At 53.1% G+C, this 15,197-nt stretch overlaps 1 protein-coding gene across 1 annotated transcript in view; it reads right to left on the bottom strand.

The window, feature by feature from the left end:
- Positions 1–3,585: 3,585 nt before the first annotated feature.
- The window catches only part of LOC104406899 (microtubule-actin cross-linking factor 1-like), a gene marked incomplete at both ends in the record, with an annotated part of 43,539 nt that continues 31,927 nt past the window's right edge, over positions 3,586–15,197 (bottom strand). The window contains 11 exons of the mRNA XM_010016016.1: positions 3,586–5,057; positions 5,647–6,142; positions 6,769–6,968; positions 7,752–7,881; positions 8,330–8,571; positions 9,313–9,375; positions 10,709–10,826; positions 11,651–11,807; positions 13,114–13,280; positions 13,959–14,276; positions 15,127–15,193. Of these exons, the coding sequence (XP_010014318.1) occupies positions 3,586–5,057; positions 5,647–6,142; positions 6,769–6,968; positions 7,752–7,881; positions 8,330–8,571; positions 9,313–9,375; positions 10,709–10,826; positions 11,651–11,807; positions 13,114–13,280; positions 13,959–14,276; positions 15,127–15,193 (3,430 nt within the window). The remainder of the gene's footprint in view (positions 5,058–5,646; positions 6,143–6,768; positions 6,969–7,751; positions 7,882–8,329; positions 8,572–9,312; positions 9,376–10,708; positions 10,827–11,650; positions 11,808–13,113; positions 13,281–13,958; positions 14,277–15,126; positions 15,194–15,197) is intronic.

The raw sequence follows: 15,197 nt of genomic DNA, 5'->3' as shown, positions 1-15,197 counted from the left end.
GGTCCAACCTGGCCTTGAACACTGCCAGGGATGGGGCAGCCACAGCTTCTCTGGGCACCCTGTGCCAGCACCTCAGCACCCTCACAGGGAAGAGCTTCTGCCTCAGAGCTCATCTCAGTCTCCCCTCTGGCAAGTTAAAGCCATTCCCTTTGTCCTGTCCCTCCAACCCTTGTCCAAAGCCTCTCTCTCAGCACAAGCTTGATCCAAAGGCCAGCATTAGTCTCCCAATCTTTGGGATGAAGGGTTGTAACTTGGGGTCTCGGGCTGCTGATGCTTGAGAGTACGCGACGGAGAAAACCCCTACATGTCTCTGTGTGACCCTCTGTCCCTCATCTGTACCTGGGGAATTGTTTCCCTGTGGAATTCTGCTGTTTGCTAAATGGAATCAACATAAGCTGTTCAATTTAGAACCGTTTCAACTGCAGCTCATTTGATTCCAGCCATTAAAATTTAATATTAGCTTTGAGAAACCTGAACTGACAGCAGAGAGAATGGAGGGGGAAGAACTGCCCCAGCCTGGAAGCTCCTACGAGGAGCTCTTGCTGGTGGCTGTCACTGGTTCCTCATGCTGAAGAGCCCAGCGCAGACGAGTGATGCTCATGGAGACACAGCACAGATTCTTCCACCTTTTAGTAGCCTTTTATACAAAAAAGATGCTCCTCAAAGAGGCAGCAATGGAAAGACGGGCCCTTGGGTTAAACTCCTGCTGCAGAGCAGGAGTTAAAGATGAGGTTCCTTTGCTCTGCCAGCTTAACACAAGCTGAACCCATGCTATTTCTTCTGCAGCATAGCTCTATCTGAAGCAATTCATCAGGATATCCATATAAGCACAGACTCCAAACCACAGAAATGCCTTTCAGCTGCACTTGATCTCACCATAAAACTAGAAGCTAAGCTAGATGACCCCTTCAACTCCCTTCCAGATGGGTTTCTTACAATCCTCCATGGTGCTCCAAACCAGTCCCTACCCAGGCCAGTCCCACCCCACATCACCATCCTGGCTTCTGATGGCTGTGGGAGCCGGCGTGGGCTCAGTCCCTTGGTGCAGCCATCCCCATCACCGCATCTGCTCACTGAGCCGAAACACCTCCTGCAAACAAAGCTTCCCCCATCCCAGCAAGATCCCACAGCTGCTTCCCAGCCTCCTGCCTCCGAGAAAGCCGGCCAGGAGGAGCATTTACATTTTCCCCCCCCTGCCACAGCCAGGATTAGTCCCTCTGTGGCCTGGGAATGGGGCTGGAGGGGAGAAAGGAAATGCATGGGTGGCAGTTCTCCAAAAGCTAAGGGTTTGTTGGAGGTTGTGGCCTTATGGGGCAAGTTTGAGGGGTGTCTGCAGGAAAAAAAAACTATGGGGAGTTTCAAGAATAAACTGCTCCAGGAGTCATCTGTTCACGGCCTCCATCAGAGCTTCAATAGATCTTCTTTATTAAAATCTGGACACAATGAGTCCAGAAGTGCCCACCTTTGTCAGGGCGGCACTGGCAACTTGCCGGGAGGCCTGGGGCCATGCCTGATTTGCATCTCATTTACACAGATGTTCATTAAAATTAATGCCTTAAGACATAATATCTGCCTGCATTTGAGCCTTCTGGACAGACCGACCACGACGGCTCCAACCACCCCATCCTGCTCCCTGCGCTCAGCTGCATCGTTCCCACACTGCCCCGGGAGCACTTCCCAACCCAGGAGCTGCCTCTGGTCCCCCTGGACACGCTCTCCTGCATCTTGATTGCGATCCAAGAAGGGATACAGTTGTGATATTGTCTTAGGCGCTGAGAAAGAAAAGCCTGGCGCAGCCAAGAGAAGCCCCCCGAGGTCCCCACTTCCCCCAGAGCCTAAGCCAAGCTTCTCCAGCGCTCTCCCTCCCGCACGTCTGGAGTGCAGCCGGTCCCTTCCATGTGCAGATGAGTATCTGGGATTGCATTTCCCCTTGGAGAGAATCATAAGGTGAGGCTTTGCAAAGATGTGCTCTGCAGCACTCAGGAGCCGTGCAGCAGTGCCTGCTCTCGGGATGAACCGTGCAGGGGAGGAATGCTGCTGCGTAACCACGGTTGCTCCATCCCCCTTCTTGCTTCTCCCCCATTTCATTCTCAGCCATTACACAGTAAAACCCCACCATTGCTGCTGCAACTGCCGGGCTTCCACCAACAAAGACCCCAAATGCACCACGTGGCCAACGAATGACCCCTGCTAAAGACACATCACCTCCCAAAGCACCCCTGGCTCATGCAGCCCAGGCCACCATCATCTTAAAGGGTCACTGAGCTTGAGGTCACCTCAAGGTCACTGAGATCTAGACCATTTGCAAGCACTGCGAGGGGTTAAGCTGTGCCTGCCAACCCCAACCAAGCAATCTGCACCAACCCTGGGTTTCCTCATCATTTCTAATGAGAGCTGCTCAGCTGGGAATAAGCCCTTGTTCTGTAGGAAAGTTTCACTGGGTTTAAGGACTAGAAACTCCTTTTGGGATACATTTGTTCCAAGAGACTCCTCGGTGGTGTTCACGGATGAAGTTAAATCCTTCCAGTCAATACAAGCTCAATGCAAAACACTGCCCAACACAAGAGTTAACAGCAAAACCATCAGATGAGCTTGAGTTTGCCCCATAAGTAACACTTCCAAGCAACTTTTTGGATAGGCAATCCCCAAAACAAGAATACTTGATCCAGGTGAAGGTTTCACAGAGCTATTAAGAGGTGGAACAGGATCAGTTAGCCATGAGATGAGGAGTAAATGGCTGTAAAACCACCTCCCCTTCCCACCCCCTCATTAACTCCAGGAAACCAGCAGCCAGATGTACATCAACCCAATCAGCAGCCACCGAGCACACCAGTAATGGAAGTGTCACAGCAAGAGAGCTTCTGAGCAGGATTAATATAATCAACATAGCGCAACAGCAGGACCCAACAGCATAATACTGTGTGAAAAACCAGCAAACACACTCAACCCTCCCCTCTCAGCATTTCATGCAAGCCCTGATGGTCTCCACCAACTCTTTGCTGGGAACATGAACAGCCCACAGCAAAACTTGGCCTTGGTTTTATTCCCTGTGTGTGTCCCCTTGTCCCACAGCTTATCTGTGGCTTTACTTGTACCCAAGGACCCCAAAATGGGTGTAATATGTGGCCCAGACGAAGTGAACAACCAGCAAGAAAGGTGGGCCAGCTAGAAAGACCTGCAGGATGATTTGATCCGGACTAGACTCTCAAATGATGCCAACTTACAGTTCAGATGGACTCCAAACCAACCCTCCCTCCCCCAAAACCTAAAGGCCAACCACGTCTACAAGCCCACGAGCTACCGGCACACCAACATTACACATCTCAAGGAGAACAAGGAAAAGGCTTTTCCCTTCCAATAGCAAAACCATTCTGCACCTTTTCACCACAATCAACTCCAGCAGCTGATCTGCTATATCCTCCAGAGCAAGGCTACTTTATTATACCAAAGCTGTTGACATGACAGCAACGAACAGCAAAGCCGTGACAGCTTGAAGACCCAAGGTCCTACACAAAAGACCACAACACTAGGCAGACCTTCAAACACCAAACACCATTTAAGAAAAGCTACAGCATAAAGACTTACCTTGAAGTCTGCCAGCTGCTGGTTGATGGTTTCCACCTCTGTTCCCACCACCCATTGCAACGCCTCGTTGTCCTCCGCTGCGGTTGTCATGTGGGTCAGCTCTTTCAGCCTGCTGTAGAAGTCCTCGACACGAGACAGTGTCGTTTCTACCTGCTCCTGGCGGTTCTTGCCCCTCTCTGTCAGTTTGCTGCACTGTTTATTCAGTGTCTCCAGCTCACGTTTCAGTCCTAATAAATCGGGGCTCCCTTCGTCCTCCAGCATCTTCTTACATTCACTTTCAGAGGCTTCAATGTCACACTTCAGCCTGTGGAGTTTGCCCAGGAACGTGCGAACGTCCTCTGCTTGGGACTGAAGGCTGTCAGAGTCTCTCCCAATGGGGCCCATGCTGTCCAGCTCATCATCAAGATCTGCCAGCTGGGAGAACATCTCCCTGACCCGATTATTGAATTGACCGATCCCTTCAAGCTTGTTTTCCATGAGTGTACAGCAGTCATTGACTTTCTGCTTCACAGCTTGGAAGTCCTGCTGAGCCACCTCAGCTTGGCTTAAGAGCTGGGAACAGTCAGACCCATCTGGGGCATCTTCTACTAGACCTTGAGTGAGGTTTTTCAGATAATCCACTTGTGGCTCCAGGGCCTGCAGCACCTCCTGCTGTGCCCTGAGCTTCTCCAAATTCTTGTTGCTGCAGGCCTGTGGCCCCAGTGCATCATAGATCTCCAGCTGGTGCTTCGCCCCTTCCAGCTTCTTCTCAATGTTCTTGAAGCTCTCTTGAAACTCCTTGAGCCTCTGTGACATTTCTTCAATGGAGCCAGTCTTGGCTTGCAGCTCTTCTGTGATGGCATCCATCCTCTGATTGATGCCAGCCTTCTCATCCCGAATGTCATCCTCATCGGTTTGAGAAGCATCAATCAGGATGTCAGCAGCACTGTTCAGCATCTCCAGCAAGGAGCGGCGCTTCTCCACGTCACTCAGCATAGCCTTTGATCTCAGAAGAGTTGCCTCCAGCTGCACTGGATCCAGAGTTACTTCCAGCTCCATCACCTTTGCCTTGCAGTCCTCCACCCAAGGCAGGAGGTCCTCTGCATGCCGTTGGTACTTCTGAGCTTTCTGCAAACAGTCCTTGAGCTTAGAGTGCCTGTTGGCAGCTTGTTTGCTGAGCTCTTCCCAGTGTGTTTTGAGGCTGACCAACTGGTTTTGCAGAGTGGTCTTCTCCTCCCCAGGCTGGACGGAAAGCAGCAAAGATTCTCCCTCGGCTACAATCATCTCGTAGGAGCCACTGTGTTGGTTGAGGCTTTTCTGGAACTCCTCTTGTTCCTGAATTTGGCTCTGTAGCCTCTCCAGTTTAGCAGAAATGGGTTGGCTCTGAGCTTGCTGGCACAGTTTGTCATCGAGCCAGGTCCTGAGTTCATCAAACATATGCTGGAACTGCTGGGAACTGGCAAACGCAGTCTGCAGTCGGTTCATCCGGTCGGCTGAAACGGGAATGACATTAGAACACAACAATTAAGCTGAAATCAAATAAGCAAAGTGCAGTTATTTAAAATCAGCTCAGATGCACCAACTGTGTTTTGATTAACAGGAAGGAGCTTTCCATTGCATCACTGGCCTTTTGGCTCACTGATTCATAAATTTCCTTAATAGTAGCAAGCAATGATAACACAGGAGTCTCAAGTTCTCCTGGCCAGTTCCTAAATGCAACCTCTTAGAAACCAGAAGAGGCATCTCAAGGTCAGAGGGTGGCCACTGGGTCTTCTTCATGCCCCATTCTGAATTTAGGAACCCTTTTTTTCCACCCCAAGCACAGCACATGGCACAGTGCTGTGAGCCAGGCAGGCTTGAATAGCCACATCAGAGGGACTAAACTCGCTCCCCAGGCTCAGGTATGTCTGGAGTGTGAACTCTCCTGTGCTTAGATCCACATAAAACACTTATGAAACACCCTAAAAACCAATAAATCTGTTTACTCTTAGAAACCCAGTAGCGGGAGAGCCCTTAGGCAAAAAGCAGGGGTGGAGTTTGACATCTCTACATCTCTTAACCAAGTTCTCTGCTCCATCTCACCTGCCAGGTCTTCCAGCCCTTTGAGAGGCAGCGCCACTGTCTCCAGACGTTTCCGTAACTCATCTTTGAGATACTGCTCCCCGATGAGGACAGAGAGGTCATCGCAGAGGGTCTGAGCCTCCGTGATCTCCTCTTCCAGCTGCTCCAGGTCCGAGCGGATCTCGCTGGTTTCCTCCAGCTGCTGCTTCACGGCGTCGGGCTGTGTGCTGATGGCAGACTGGCTGCTCAGGCGCTGCCCAACTGCCTTCACCTTCTCCGACAGGCCCTGGAGCAGCTCCTGGTACTGGGTGCTCTTCACTATGGCTTGATCAATTTGGCTGGAGCGGGAGTTGAGCCGTTCTGTTAGCTCAGACCATTTCTGATTAACCCCTTGGAGTTCTTCCCGCACCTGGTTAGTGGATGGAGAAACATCTCCAGGGCCAGTCAAGATGCTCTGAGCTGCCTGGTTGAGCTGCTCGTGCTGCTGTTTGCGAGCTTCAAATTCCTTCAGCATAAACTGGAATAGAAATAACATACAAATGTTTGCATAAAACTGACAGCTCCGAGTACACACAGACAAAACAGAGCAGACCTCCAGGGGCTTTATCAAGCCCTGGGCTGGGTAGACGGGATGTACTGTGACCTTCCAACTTAAAAAGCTAGGAGGGGTCCATGACTTCTGTACTTTGCTCTCTCCTATTTGTCCTACTGCTGTGTAATGCAACACAAACCAGCCAGATGAGAAAATCAGATGATGTTAACCGGGGTATTTCATTTTCTGATGCAGCCAGTTACGGACACATTAGGATTGAGAAGCAAGAGGTTGGGAAAGGGCAGGCTGCCAGGCGGAGGGGCAGCATTAGTGAGTCCTGCTGAGCATCAGCACAGGTCTTGTTTGAAGCAATTTCACTCTCCAAGAGAGGCCAAGTGATTCACTGATGAGTCAATGCAGTGCGGGGAAGGGAGCTTGAGCACAGCTCCCTTTCGAGTTACTCACAGCAGGGTTTGGAGGAGCCATGAGGTCTCCCAGCACTCACTGTAAGACATCTCCAAGCGCAATCTTCCACCTCATGTACTGGATGAGACACCCTCCCCTCTTGACCCAAACGCACTCTGGAGCTGCGTGCACAGCTCCCAGCTCACCTGGACCTGCTGCTTCTGCGCGTTCAGCATGTTTGGGTCGATGGAGAGGGGTCCCAGCACACTCATCATCAGCTCTTTCTCCATCAGCCAAGGCCGGAGCTGGGCTTCAGCAGCCTGGAAGCTGGCCAGCTGGTTCACTGACTCCTCCAGCTTCTGCTGCCGCGCAGCCGTCGCCTGGCTGGCTCTTTCCCACCTGCAATCTGAAGCACGGGCTGTGTTAATGGTGATCATGCCCACCCCTCCACCAAGAGGCATTTTTACCCTCCCCGTGGCTCCCCCGATAGAAAGAAGCCTCAGCTTGTCAGTAAAGCTAGTGTGGCTCTACTCATTCTCCACCTAGGAAGCTGTTTCTAATGGCTACATGGTCTTGAAGCTCATAGGAAAACCTTGCAAGGAGGATTTCTACACTCTGGTCACTACTGCCATGAGCTGGTCTGGCTTTGGGTGAGCCACCGAGCAAACCTGGCTGGATCCATGAGGATGCTCTCATGGGTATCAGTCCTCACACAGCACATTCAGATCTCCTGGACAGAGAACTCCATAAAGAGGTTCCTGCTATTTCAAAGAAGAGAACCTATGGGCTTCTTATTAAAGAAACAGTCTTGTTTGGTCAACAGTTAACTACCCAGGACAGCCTTAGTAATGCCTGGAATTTTATATGAAGCAATGAAGCTTTTAATCAAAATAATCAACTCACGTTGCTAATACTTCCCCCCCACTCCCTCCCCTCCTTCTTTAAGAAGTAATTTAAGGAGGCAAGTCTTTAAAATCCACATCCATCATAGAGATCTCATTAATCAGGACAGTGCTCATCTCAGGAACACCTTGTACACCAGACAGCTTGGAGAGAAGTTTGCTATTTACTGCATTTTAATTGGAAGTGACTCTGCTCTGCTGTGACTTTGGAAGGACCCTGCAACCCCAAGCCCCTTCCAACATGATGTTTCCAGACAGGAGCCTCACTAAGTGCTTCAGGCACTTACTCAGGTCTTCCTGCATCTTCTTCCAGTTCGCTGCTTCTGGAGAATCTGGGTATTTCTCCAGCAAGCCAGAAAGTGCTTCCTTTACCTTCTGGATCTTCCCTGAATTCTGTTCCAATTCAGCCAGAAATGCCTGGAAAACAATCATTGGTACTTCTTCAGATGTAGGGCAAAAGACTGAAATCACCAAGAAGGAATGAAGCAGCGGCTACAAGCTGGAGTTGGGCAATTTCTGCTCTTTGCTCTTTAATGAAATCATTTCATTTTATTAGCAATATCGTGAGCTAACTTGGCTCCAAGAGCAGGGAAAGGCTGGGAATTGCTTTCCAGGAGAAGTTGGAGTGACCCAGCAACAAGGGCTATAGATAAACTCCTTTTCCCGAGCCAAATGCCTCAGAGCAGCAGGTCTAGAAGAAAAGAGGCTGAGCACAGTGCGTGGGCTCCTGCTCCATGACCTGCATGAGATCCCTTCTGGGGAAAGCCCTTCTTTAACCTCCTAGTCCTGCTGTAATAAAGCCCATCTCCGAGCTCCTTTGGGAGGAAATGCTCTGATCCAGTTTTTGCTCCGGAAGAGACGTTACCTTGTTGTGCTCAGCTTGGGCTCTCATCGTCTCTGTCTTGGTGGGCGAGGAGGAGGCGTCCAGCTCCGACAGTGTTCGTTCCTTCGACTCCAGCCACTTCAGCATGGAGCTGGCCTCCTCCTGCACCTCTTGCATCTTCTCCAGCATAGCCGAGAGCTGCTGCTGGCGCTCCCGCAGCGCCGCGCCGAGGCCCTGGTACTGCTGGGTCACATCGGACACATCGCACTGGATCTCAGTCAGATCTGTTGCCAAAAAGCAGCCCGAGGTGAGGACACTGCTCACACTGCCTGTCTTCACCTGGGCTATCAGGTACTGATCTAGCCCTGGGCAGCCACAGCCAGCCAAGCGTGAGGAGGAAGAGGCTGTGTTGCTGTCCACCCTGCTGCAGAACAGTGTCACATCAACCTCCCCTCTCATGCCCCAGGGGCCCTTCCAGCCACGCCGTGTCCACACGCTGACAGTTTGCAAACAAAGCAAATGCCTTTGTGTGGATGAGATGGTGCAGGCTGAGCTCCCCCCCCCACAAGGTCACTGCTGGTACAAGGTTAAAGGATTTGACACCGAAATATAAAGCCATTTTTATGCACCTATTACCTCGCTGAACCAATGCACTAACAGCAGATAACGGGCAATAATTAAAACTGCTCTTCAAACTGAAGGGTTGGATACTGTTATAATCCCTCAGAACCAATAAATTTAATGGCAGGCTTTAAAACCATCTCCCATTTATCAGCTCTTAACACCACTGATGGTGTGTCAGGGTGCCCTCACTCCCCAAAGCTGCCCCTCTGCATCCTTCAGCCTGACCTAGGTCCTCCAGCACCGTGGCTCCGGCACGGCTGGGAATTCCACCAGCTCGTTTCACTCGGGATGAGATGCTGATGGTGCCACACTGGGGTTTGTACTCTCACAGATGGAAATGCACACAAACAGACAGGGAGGATGGGGAGGTGGCCGCGGCACAGCGGGGACAGCGAGCTCACCTTTGCACGTGTGGTATCCGTTCACGCTGCCGAGCGACCCTCCCGGAGCGGGCAGCGCAGCACCTGAGCACAGGGCATGGAGACAGACAGAGGGACAAGACAGACGCGTTAGGAATGCAGACAGCAAGCGATGAATGGCCCTCCAGTGACACGGACCACACTGGCCACCAAGCACAGACACAGCGTCCCACCCGCCCACTGCCAATGAGCCCACAGTTCCCTTTGGAATGGGTTTATTCCTCCTCTGACCCACACCCTTCACTGCCCTGGAGCTGCTCCTGCCTCGCTGGAACAGAAGCAGAAGAGCTGAAGCTGCCTGGAGCTGGGCACCTCTCCCAGCATCACCCAGGGTGGATGTGGCTCCTGTCATACTGGGGACCACTGGCCACCTCTCCATGCCTGCCTGAGCATGACTTTATAACATCAAGTGAAGTGCTGAATGCCTTCTCTGAAGAGATTAACTCCCCTGAAGAGATTAACTCCCCCATGTTCTCTTTTTCTGATGGGATGAAACTATTTAAACCTGCCTCAGTGCACAGACACACTCTCTTTGTCAGGAGGCTCCACCAGTGTTCCCTCCTTGGACACCAGATAGCACAACTACATTCACAACCAAAGCGGGATTCATCAGAAACATTATCGGGCAAGTCTCTCTCTTTCTAACCACATATTTTAAAGCTTTCATGGATGCAAGAGGCTGCAGCTTTGGTCACGCCATGTGGTGATCACCCTTCTTCTCTTGGAGGCTTCCCACTGAACTGCTCCTCAGGTTAGCCCTAATGAGCAAATCTGGACTGTCCATTCCCACAAATGCCCATCCATGATGAGAGCCCAGGGACTTGTTCTCACAAGCTGGAAAACATCTTTCATTTGGTTTCCAAACAAACCAGACATAATCTCATTGCTTCACAGACTTGAAGCCAACAAGGAGACAAGTAAATCATGTTTGAATATCGCAGCCTTAAATTTCATCCAGATATGAAACCCAGAGACTGGAGTTTGATTGAAACACTCCAGCCTCCAGGAGCCTGAAACACATCAAAAGGGAAAGCAGGAGCTGCCTCCAGGAGCTCCCTCAGCCTGGAGCTCCCATGCTCCATCCGAGCAGCTGCCCCTGTCCCCACGCTGGGCTCACATTCAGTCATTCAGTGCTTGTTAATGCTACAGCAAATCAAGCCAAGTGTGTGGGCTCCGAGCGCTCAGCTGATGCCTTAATGTAGCAAGCACCAGCGACCTGACCATGGGGTTGAGCTCCATGATAGCTGGACCACCACAGGCCCCCTGAAGTCTGTTAGAAGGGGGAAACAGCCCCATTTTTTGCTTGAGGCAGGCTCAGTGCGAGAGCAAAGAGAGAGCTAAGGAAGGAGGTATCCTCAGGAGAGTGGCTGCGACTCACCTGCCTTGGACGGGGTGTCAGGGGCTGTAATCTCCACAATCAGGTTCTCCAGGAGGGTCCCTCTGCGGCCGATCTCCTCCACCTGAGCCCCCTTCCCTTTCCACTCCTCTAGCAGATCCTGCTCAAGAACAAAGGCCGGGATTGGGGATGTCATTTGCCTGGCTGCAGCCCTCCCTTCCTCACCCATCACCTCTGCCGTGACTCGGTGGCACCAGGACATGGCACTCATGGAACTGGAGCCCGGCGAGCAGACTGCGCTGGGGAAGTGGGTGTCTTCATGTTTATTTTTGTCAGGGGAAATCAAGGAGTGAAAAGCTCTTCCCTAACTATCGGGTCTGTTGAAGGAAACCCTCTTCTCCCTCCTACTGGTTTGGGACCTCCCTCCTCCTCTCTGCACAACCCAGCCTTGCTGAATCCAGTCCTGGCAGAGCCCGGGGGTGCCAGAGCCCAATGTGCCGTGGGGAGCCCAGTGACGTGCCGTGGGGTGCGAGGGCTGTGGGTGACTCAGCAGACGCTGCTCTGCCTCTGAGTCAAACCCTTGGCACATCCTGATCTAAAGCATCGAGGAGCGGGGGCTCAGATGACAGGACACCTTCCATTGTCTAGTGAGAGGGAAACACTCAGTGAAAATGAATGTGCTTGGGTCTCCCACTCCCAAATCCCACCCAGAGCAGGCAGGGGAGGAAGGGAAACCAGACACTGCTCAACAGAACCTTCACACTGCTCTGTTCTCTGCAAACCAGGGACCACTGGATGCTCACACACCACAGAGGCTGCAGCCCAGCAGCCAGGACAGCCCCGCCGCCAGTACAGGGGAGCCCAGGATTCCTGACACCATTAATCACCTCCCAGGACTCTGCTTCCTGGGATTTATTCCACCATTCCAGCATTTCCACACCAGCTGCCAACTTTCCCAGTCTGGTTCCAGCTCCCTCTGCCCACCTGGATCTGCTGCCGGTGCTGGTACAGCTCCTGGGTGCCCAGGGAGGTCTCAGCGGGCGGCATTTTGCCTTCACTCTCCCTCAGCCACTTCCTCATAGCCCCAACCAGCTTCCGAAACTCATCCAGTTGCTCCTGGCAGGACGACGCATCCTTTTCTCTGGGAGTGAAAAGGTTTTGGAGAGTCAGAGCTCGTGCTTTGCCTTGTAATTACCCAGCCTGAATGCGGCACAGTTGTGTCTCTAGGAGCCCTTTATTACTATTAGTAGTAGATGTTGCTCAGGAGCAGCGCAGGCAGTGCCAGCCGAAGCAGGGTGTCTGCCAGCCTGCCCCTCACCACTGCTGGACCCCTCAAGCCGCAGCTGGTGGTGCTTTGGGGACCACTCTGGCATCACCGCGGTAGCCACCAGCGATGGACCACCGCGGGACCTGCACTGGCTCTGTGCCGGGCTCTTTGTCCCACAGGAAGAGAAGCTTTTGGGAAGACAGAGCTCATTCATGCCTCTGGCCCCAGGCAGCTGCAGGGGGGATGCTGCCCCTCCTCCCTGGCCACAGCTCTGTTCTATTCAGCCCATCCCACAGGAACAAGGACAAGACAGGAGCCACAGGCCCCTCCACACTCACCCACCGCAGCTGCGAGCAGCCAGCACGGCACGGACTGACTGGGGATTGTCATGAGATTCATAGTGATGGGACAAGGGGCATGGCTTTAACCTGACAGGGGAGACTGAGATGAGCTCTTAGGCAGAAGCTCTTCCCTGTGAGGGTGCTGAGGCGCTGGCACAGGGTGCCCAGAGAAGCTGTGGCTGCCCCATCCCTGGCAGTGTTCAAGGCCAGCAGCAAGCTGCTCTAGTGGAAGGTGTCCCTGTCCGTGGCAGGAGGTTGGAACTGGATGAGCTTTAAGGTCCCTTCAACCCAAACCAGACTGTGATTCTGTGATCTGCTTTGCCCCATCACCTTCCCCCTATTCACCAGGGAGTTTGGAGATACAGCCTGGGAGGTGTGAGCCCATTGGACACAGGCAAGTTGTCGCTCAAGCTGCTGTGGCCAACTCAAGCTCAAGCTGCTGCTAAAGCTCCTCCTTATCTCCACTTGAGCAGAGCTGGAAACAGGCTGCTCTGCTCTGTCACCTCCAGAGATGAGAGCACACCTGGGGCAGGCTCCCGATCCTGTGCCAGCCCCCACCTCCCCTGTGGCAGGATGCTCCAGGCTGGAGCTGCGGCAGCCCACACGCCGGGAAGCGCAGGAACGCGGCTCCTGCAGCACCAGGAATGTTTCACAACGCCCCCAGCCAAGGCTTTTTATAAAGCGTCAGCTGGAGCGAACTGAGCTGCCTCCAGCTCCTGGAGTGGGAGGAGGAGGCAGGAAGGGTTCACTCATGCCCCCCCGTGGAAAGATCATCTCCCCTCTCCAAGGGGTATTGCTCTGATCACTTCCCCGAGGAGCGATGGGTCCCTGGGACTCACCTCTCCTCTGCCACCGTCTGCAGCTGCAGGAAGTCTTTCTTCAGGCTCTGCAGCTTCTCCTGCTGCTGGGAAGCACCAGGGGCGAAGCCGCAGGAGCCCAGCTCCGCAGCCAGGTTCTCCAGGACAGCCAGGTCCTCCTGGTGCTGCCTCAGCTCCGAATTCAGCTCCTGCCAGAAGCAAAGAGTAATGATGACTGTGCCCCAGACTTAGGCAGAGAGGATGAACCAGACAGCCCCGTGTCCTGTTGAGCTGGAGAGACCCTCTGTGGGCATCACCATGAGGTGCACCAGAAGCAGGTGGGCACAGCTTATGGCAAACACAGGGTAAATCCCACCTTTCTCAGTGCTGGTGCAAGGCCATGCAGTGAAGGGGATGGGGGGACCCTACACCAAACCAAACCAACCCCCCTCCCCAACACAAGTGTCTGGTTTTATGCCAGCTTAGAGCATTTCTGAGGCTGTGGCCAAACCACTCCCCACAGCAGAGAACTCATAGGAAGCCCAAGGGAGGAATCCCATGAAGCCATGACCGGTCTCCATGACCCACAGCATCTCTGAGGGCTTTGTCACATCCTATGTACTGCCAGCATGGGTCTTCTGCTGTATTAACCCCATGGAGTCTTTAATTGGTAACACCTTGCTGTATCTGGACTGGCTAGAGATCCCCTCCGAGAACCTGACTAGCTCCAGGGAAACACTATTCTCTCCCTGCTGGAAACAGCCTCAGCCACCCTGGACATGCTCCCTTTCCTAGGCAAAGAGCCTCCCATGGATCCTGCTAGACTGGGAAGGAATCACAGCAAAACAGCCCTGACACAGATGGGGGCTCCTCCCCACGCATCTCACCTGGATGTGCTGGGAGAAGCGAGCGATGTCCCGGTCTGGCTGATTCCCAGATGCCAACATCCGTGCTCTGCTCTCGGTGAACTGCTGCAGCTTCTCTGAGAGCTGCTCGTACTGCTCCACCTTGGGCAGGAGGCCCTTCAGCGCATCCTCTCTGTCCCGCTGCTGCTGGCACAGCCTCCCAAAGTGCTCCGTCACCTCTGCCAGCTTGTCCTGCAGGGCAGAGGCCGTGGGGCTGTCTGCTGCCTCCATGAACCGTGTCACCATCTCCCGAGTGGCTTCCAGGCAGCTCTTCTGCCGGGCGATGTCCTGCTTCAGCTTCTGTGGGAAGCACACAAAAGGGATGGTGGTTTAGAAGGTTCTTGAGCAAAACTGAACTCATGTGAAGAGACTGGACCACCCCTGGGAACATCAGTGCATGCTTTGAGACCACCAGGGTTGAGTGAGAATAGTTTCCTATCCCAGTTTTCCTTTCCTTTCTGATCTCCCCAACCTGCTCTGCCTTTCCCTGGTGCATGATTAGAACAAGAGGAAACGGTCTCAAGCTGCACCAAGGGAGGTTTTGGTTGGATATTAGGAACAATTCCTTCCCCAGAGGGTGCTCAGGCATTGGAACAGGCTGCCCAGGGCAGGGCTGGAGTCACCATCCCTGGAAGTGTTCACACCCTGTGTAGACAAGGCCTCAGTGACATGGGTTAGTGGTGGCCTTGGCAGTGCTGGTGGAATGGTTGGACTTGATCTTAAAGGTCTTTTCCAACCTCGTTGACAATATGGTTCTATGATTTTATGTGACATCCAAGCCCTACTTGTTAGCAAAGAAGAAAAGAGACTTTCAACAGGTCTGTGTCCTGGCTTAAAGAAATTAACTAAAGATTCTGCTCATATCGCTTTTTAGGGTCTTTTTTTTTTGTGCTTTCAGAATACTGGAGGTCCTGCAGCACGGGGAACCTGCGGGGTTCAGGTCCTGCAGCACGGGGAACCTGCGGGGTTCAGGTCCTGCAGCACGGGGAACCTGCGGGGTTCAGGTCCTGCAGCACGGGGAACCTGCGGGGTTCAGGTCCTGCAGCACGGGGAACCTGCGGGGTTCAGGTCCTGCAGCACGGGGAACCTGCGGGGTTCAGGTCCTGCAGACAGGCACACTCGAGGTGAGGAGCTCAGGGCCCGGCCTTACCGCGCTCGTGGCGAGCGAGTCCTGGATGGATGCGGAGGAGAGCGCAGCCGGCTGCTCCCTCTCCAGGCTCT

The sequence above is a fragment of the Nestor notabilis genome, unplaced genomic scaffold, assembly GCF_000696875.1.
Source record: "Nestor notabilis isolate BGI_N333 unplaced genomic scaffold, ASM69687v1 scaffold12836, whole genome shotgun sequence".
Classification (NCBI taxonomy): domain Eukaryota; kingdom Metazoa; phylum Chordata; class Aves; order Psittaciformes; family Psittacidae; genus Nestor; species Nestor notabilis.
This window is presented reverse-complemented; position numbering and strand designations above follow the sequence as displayed.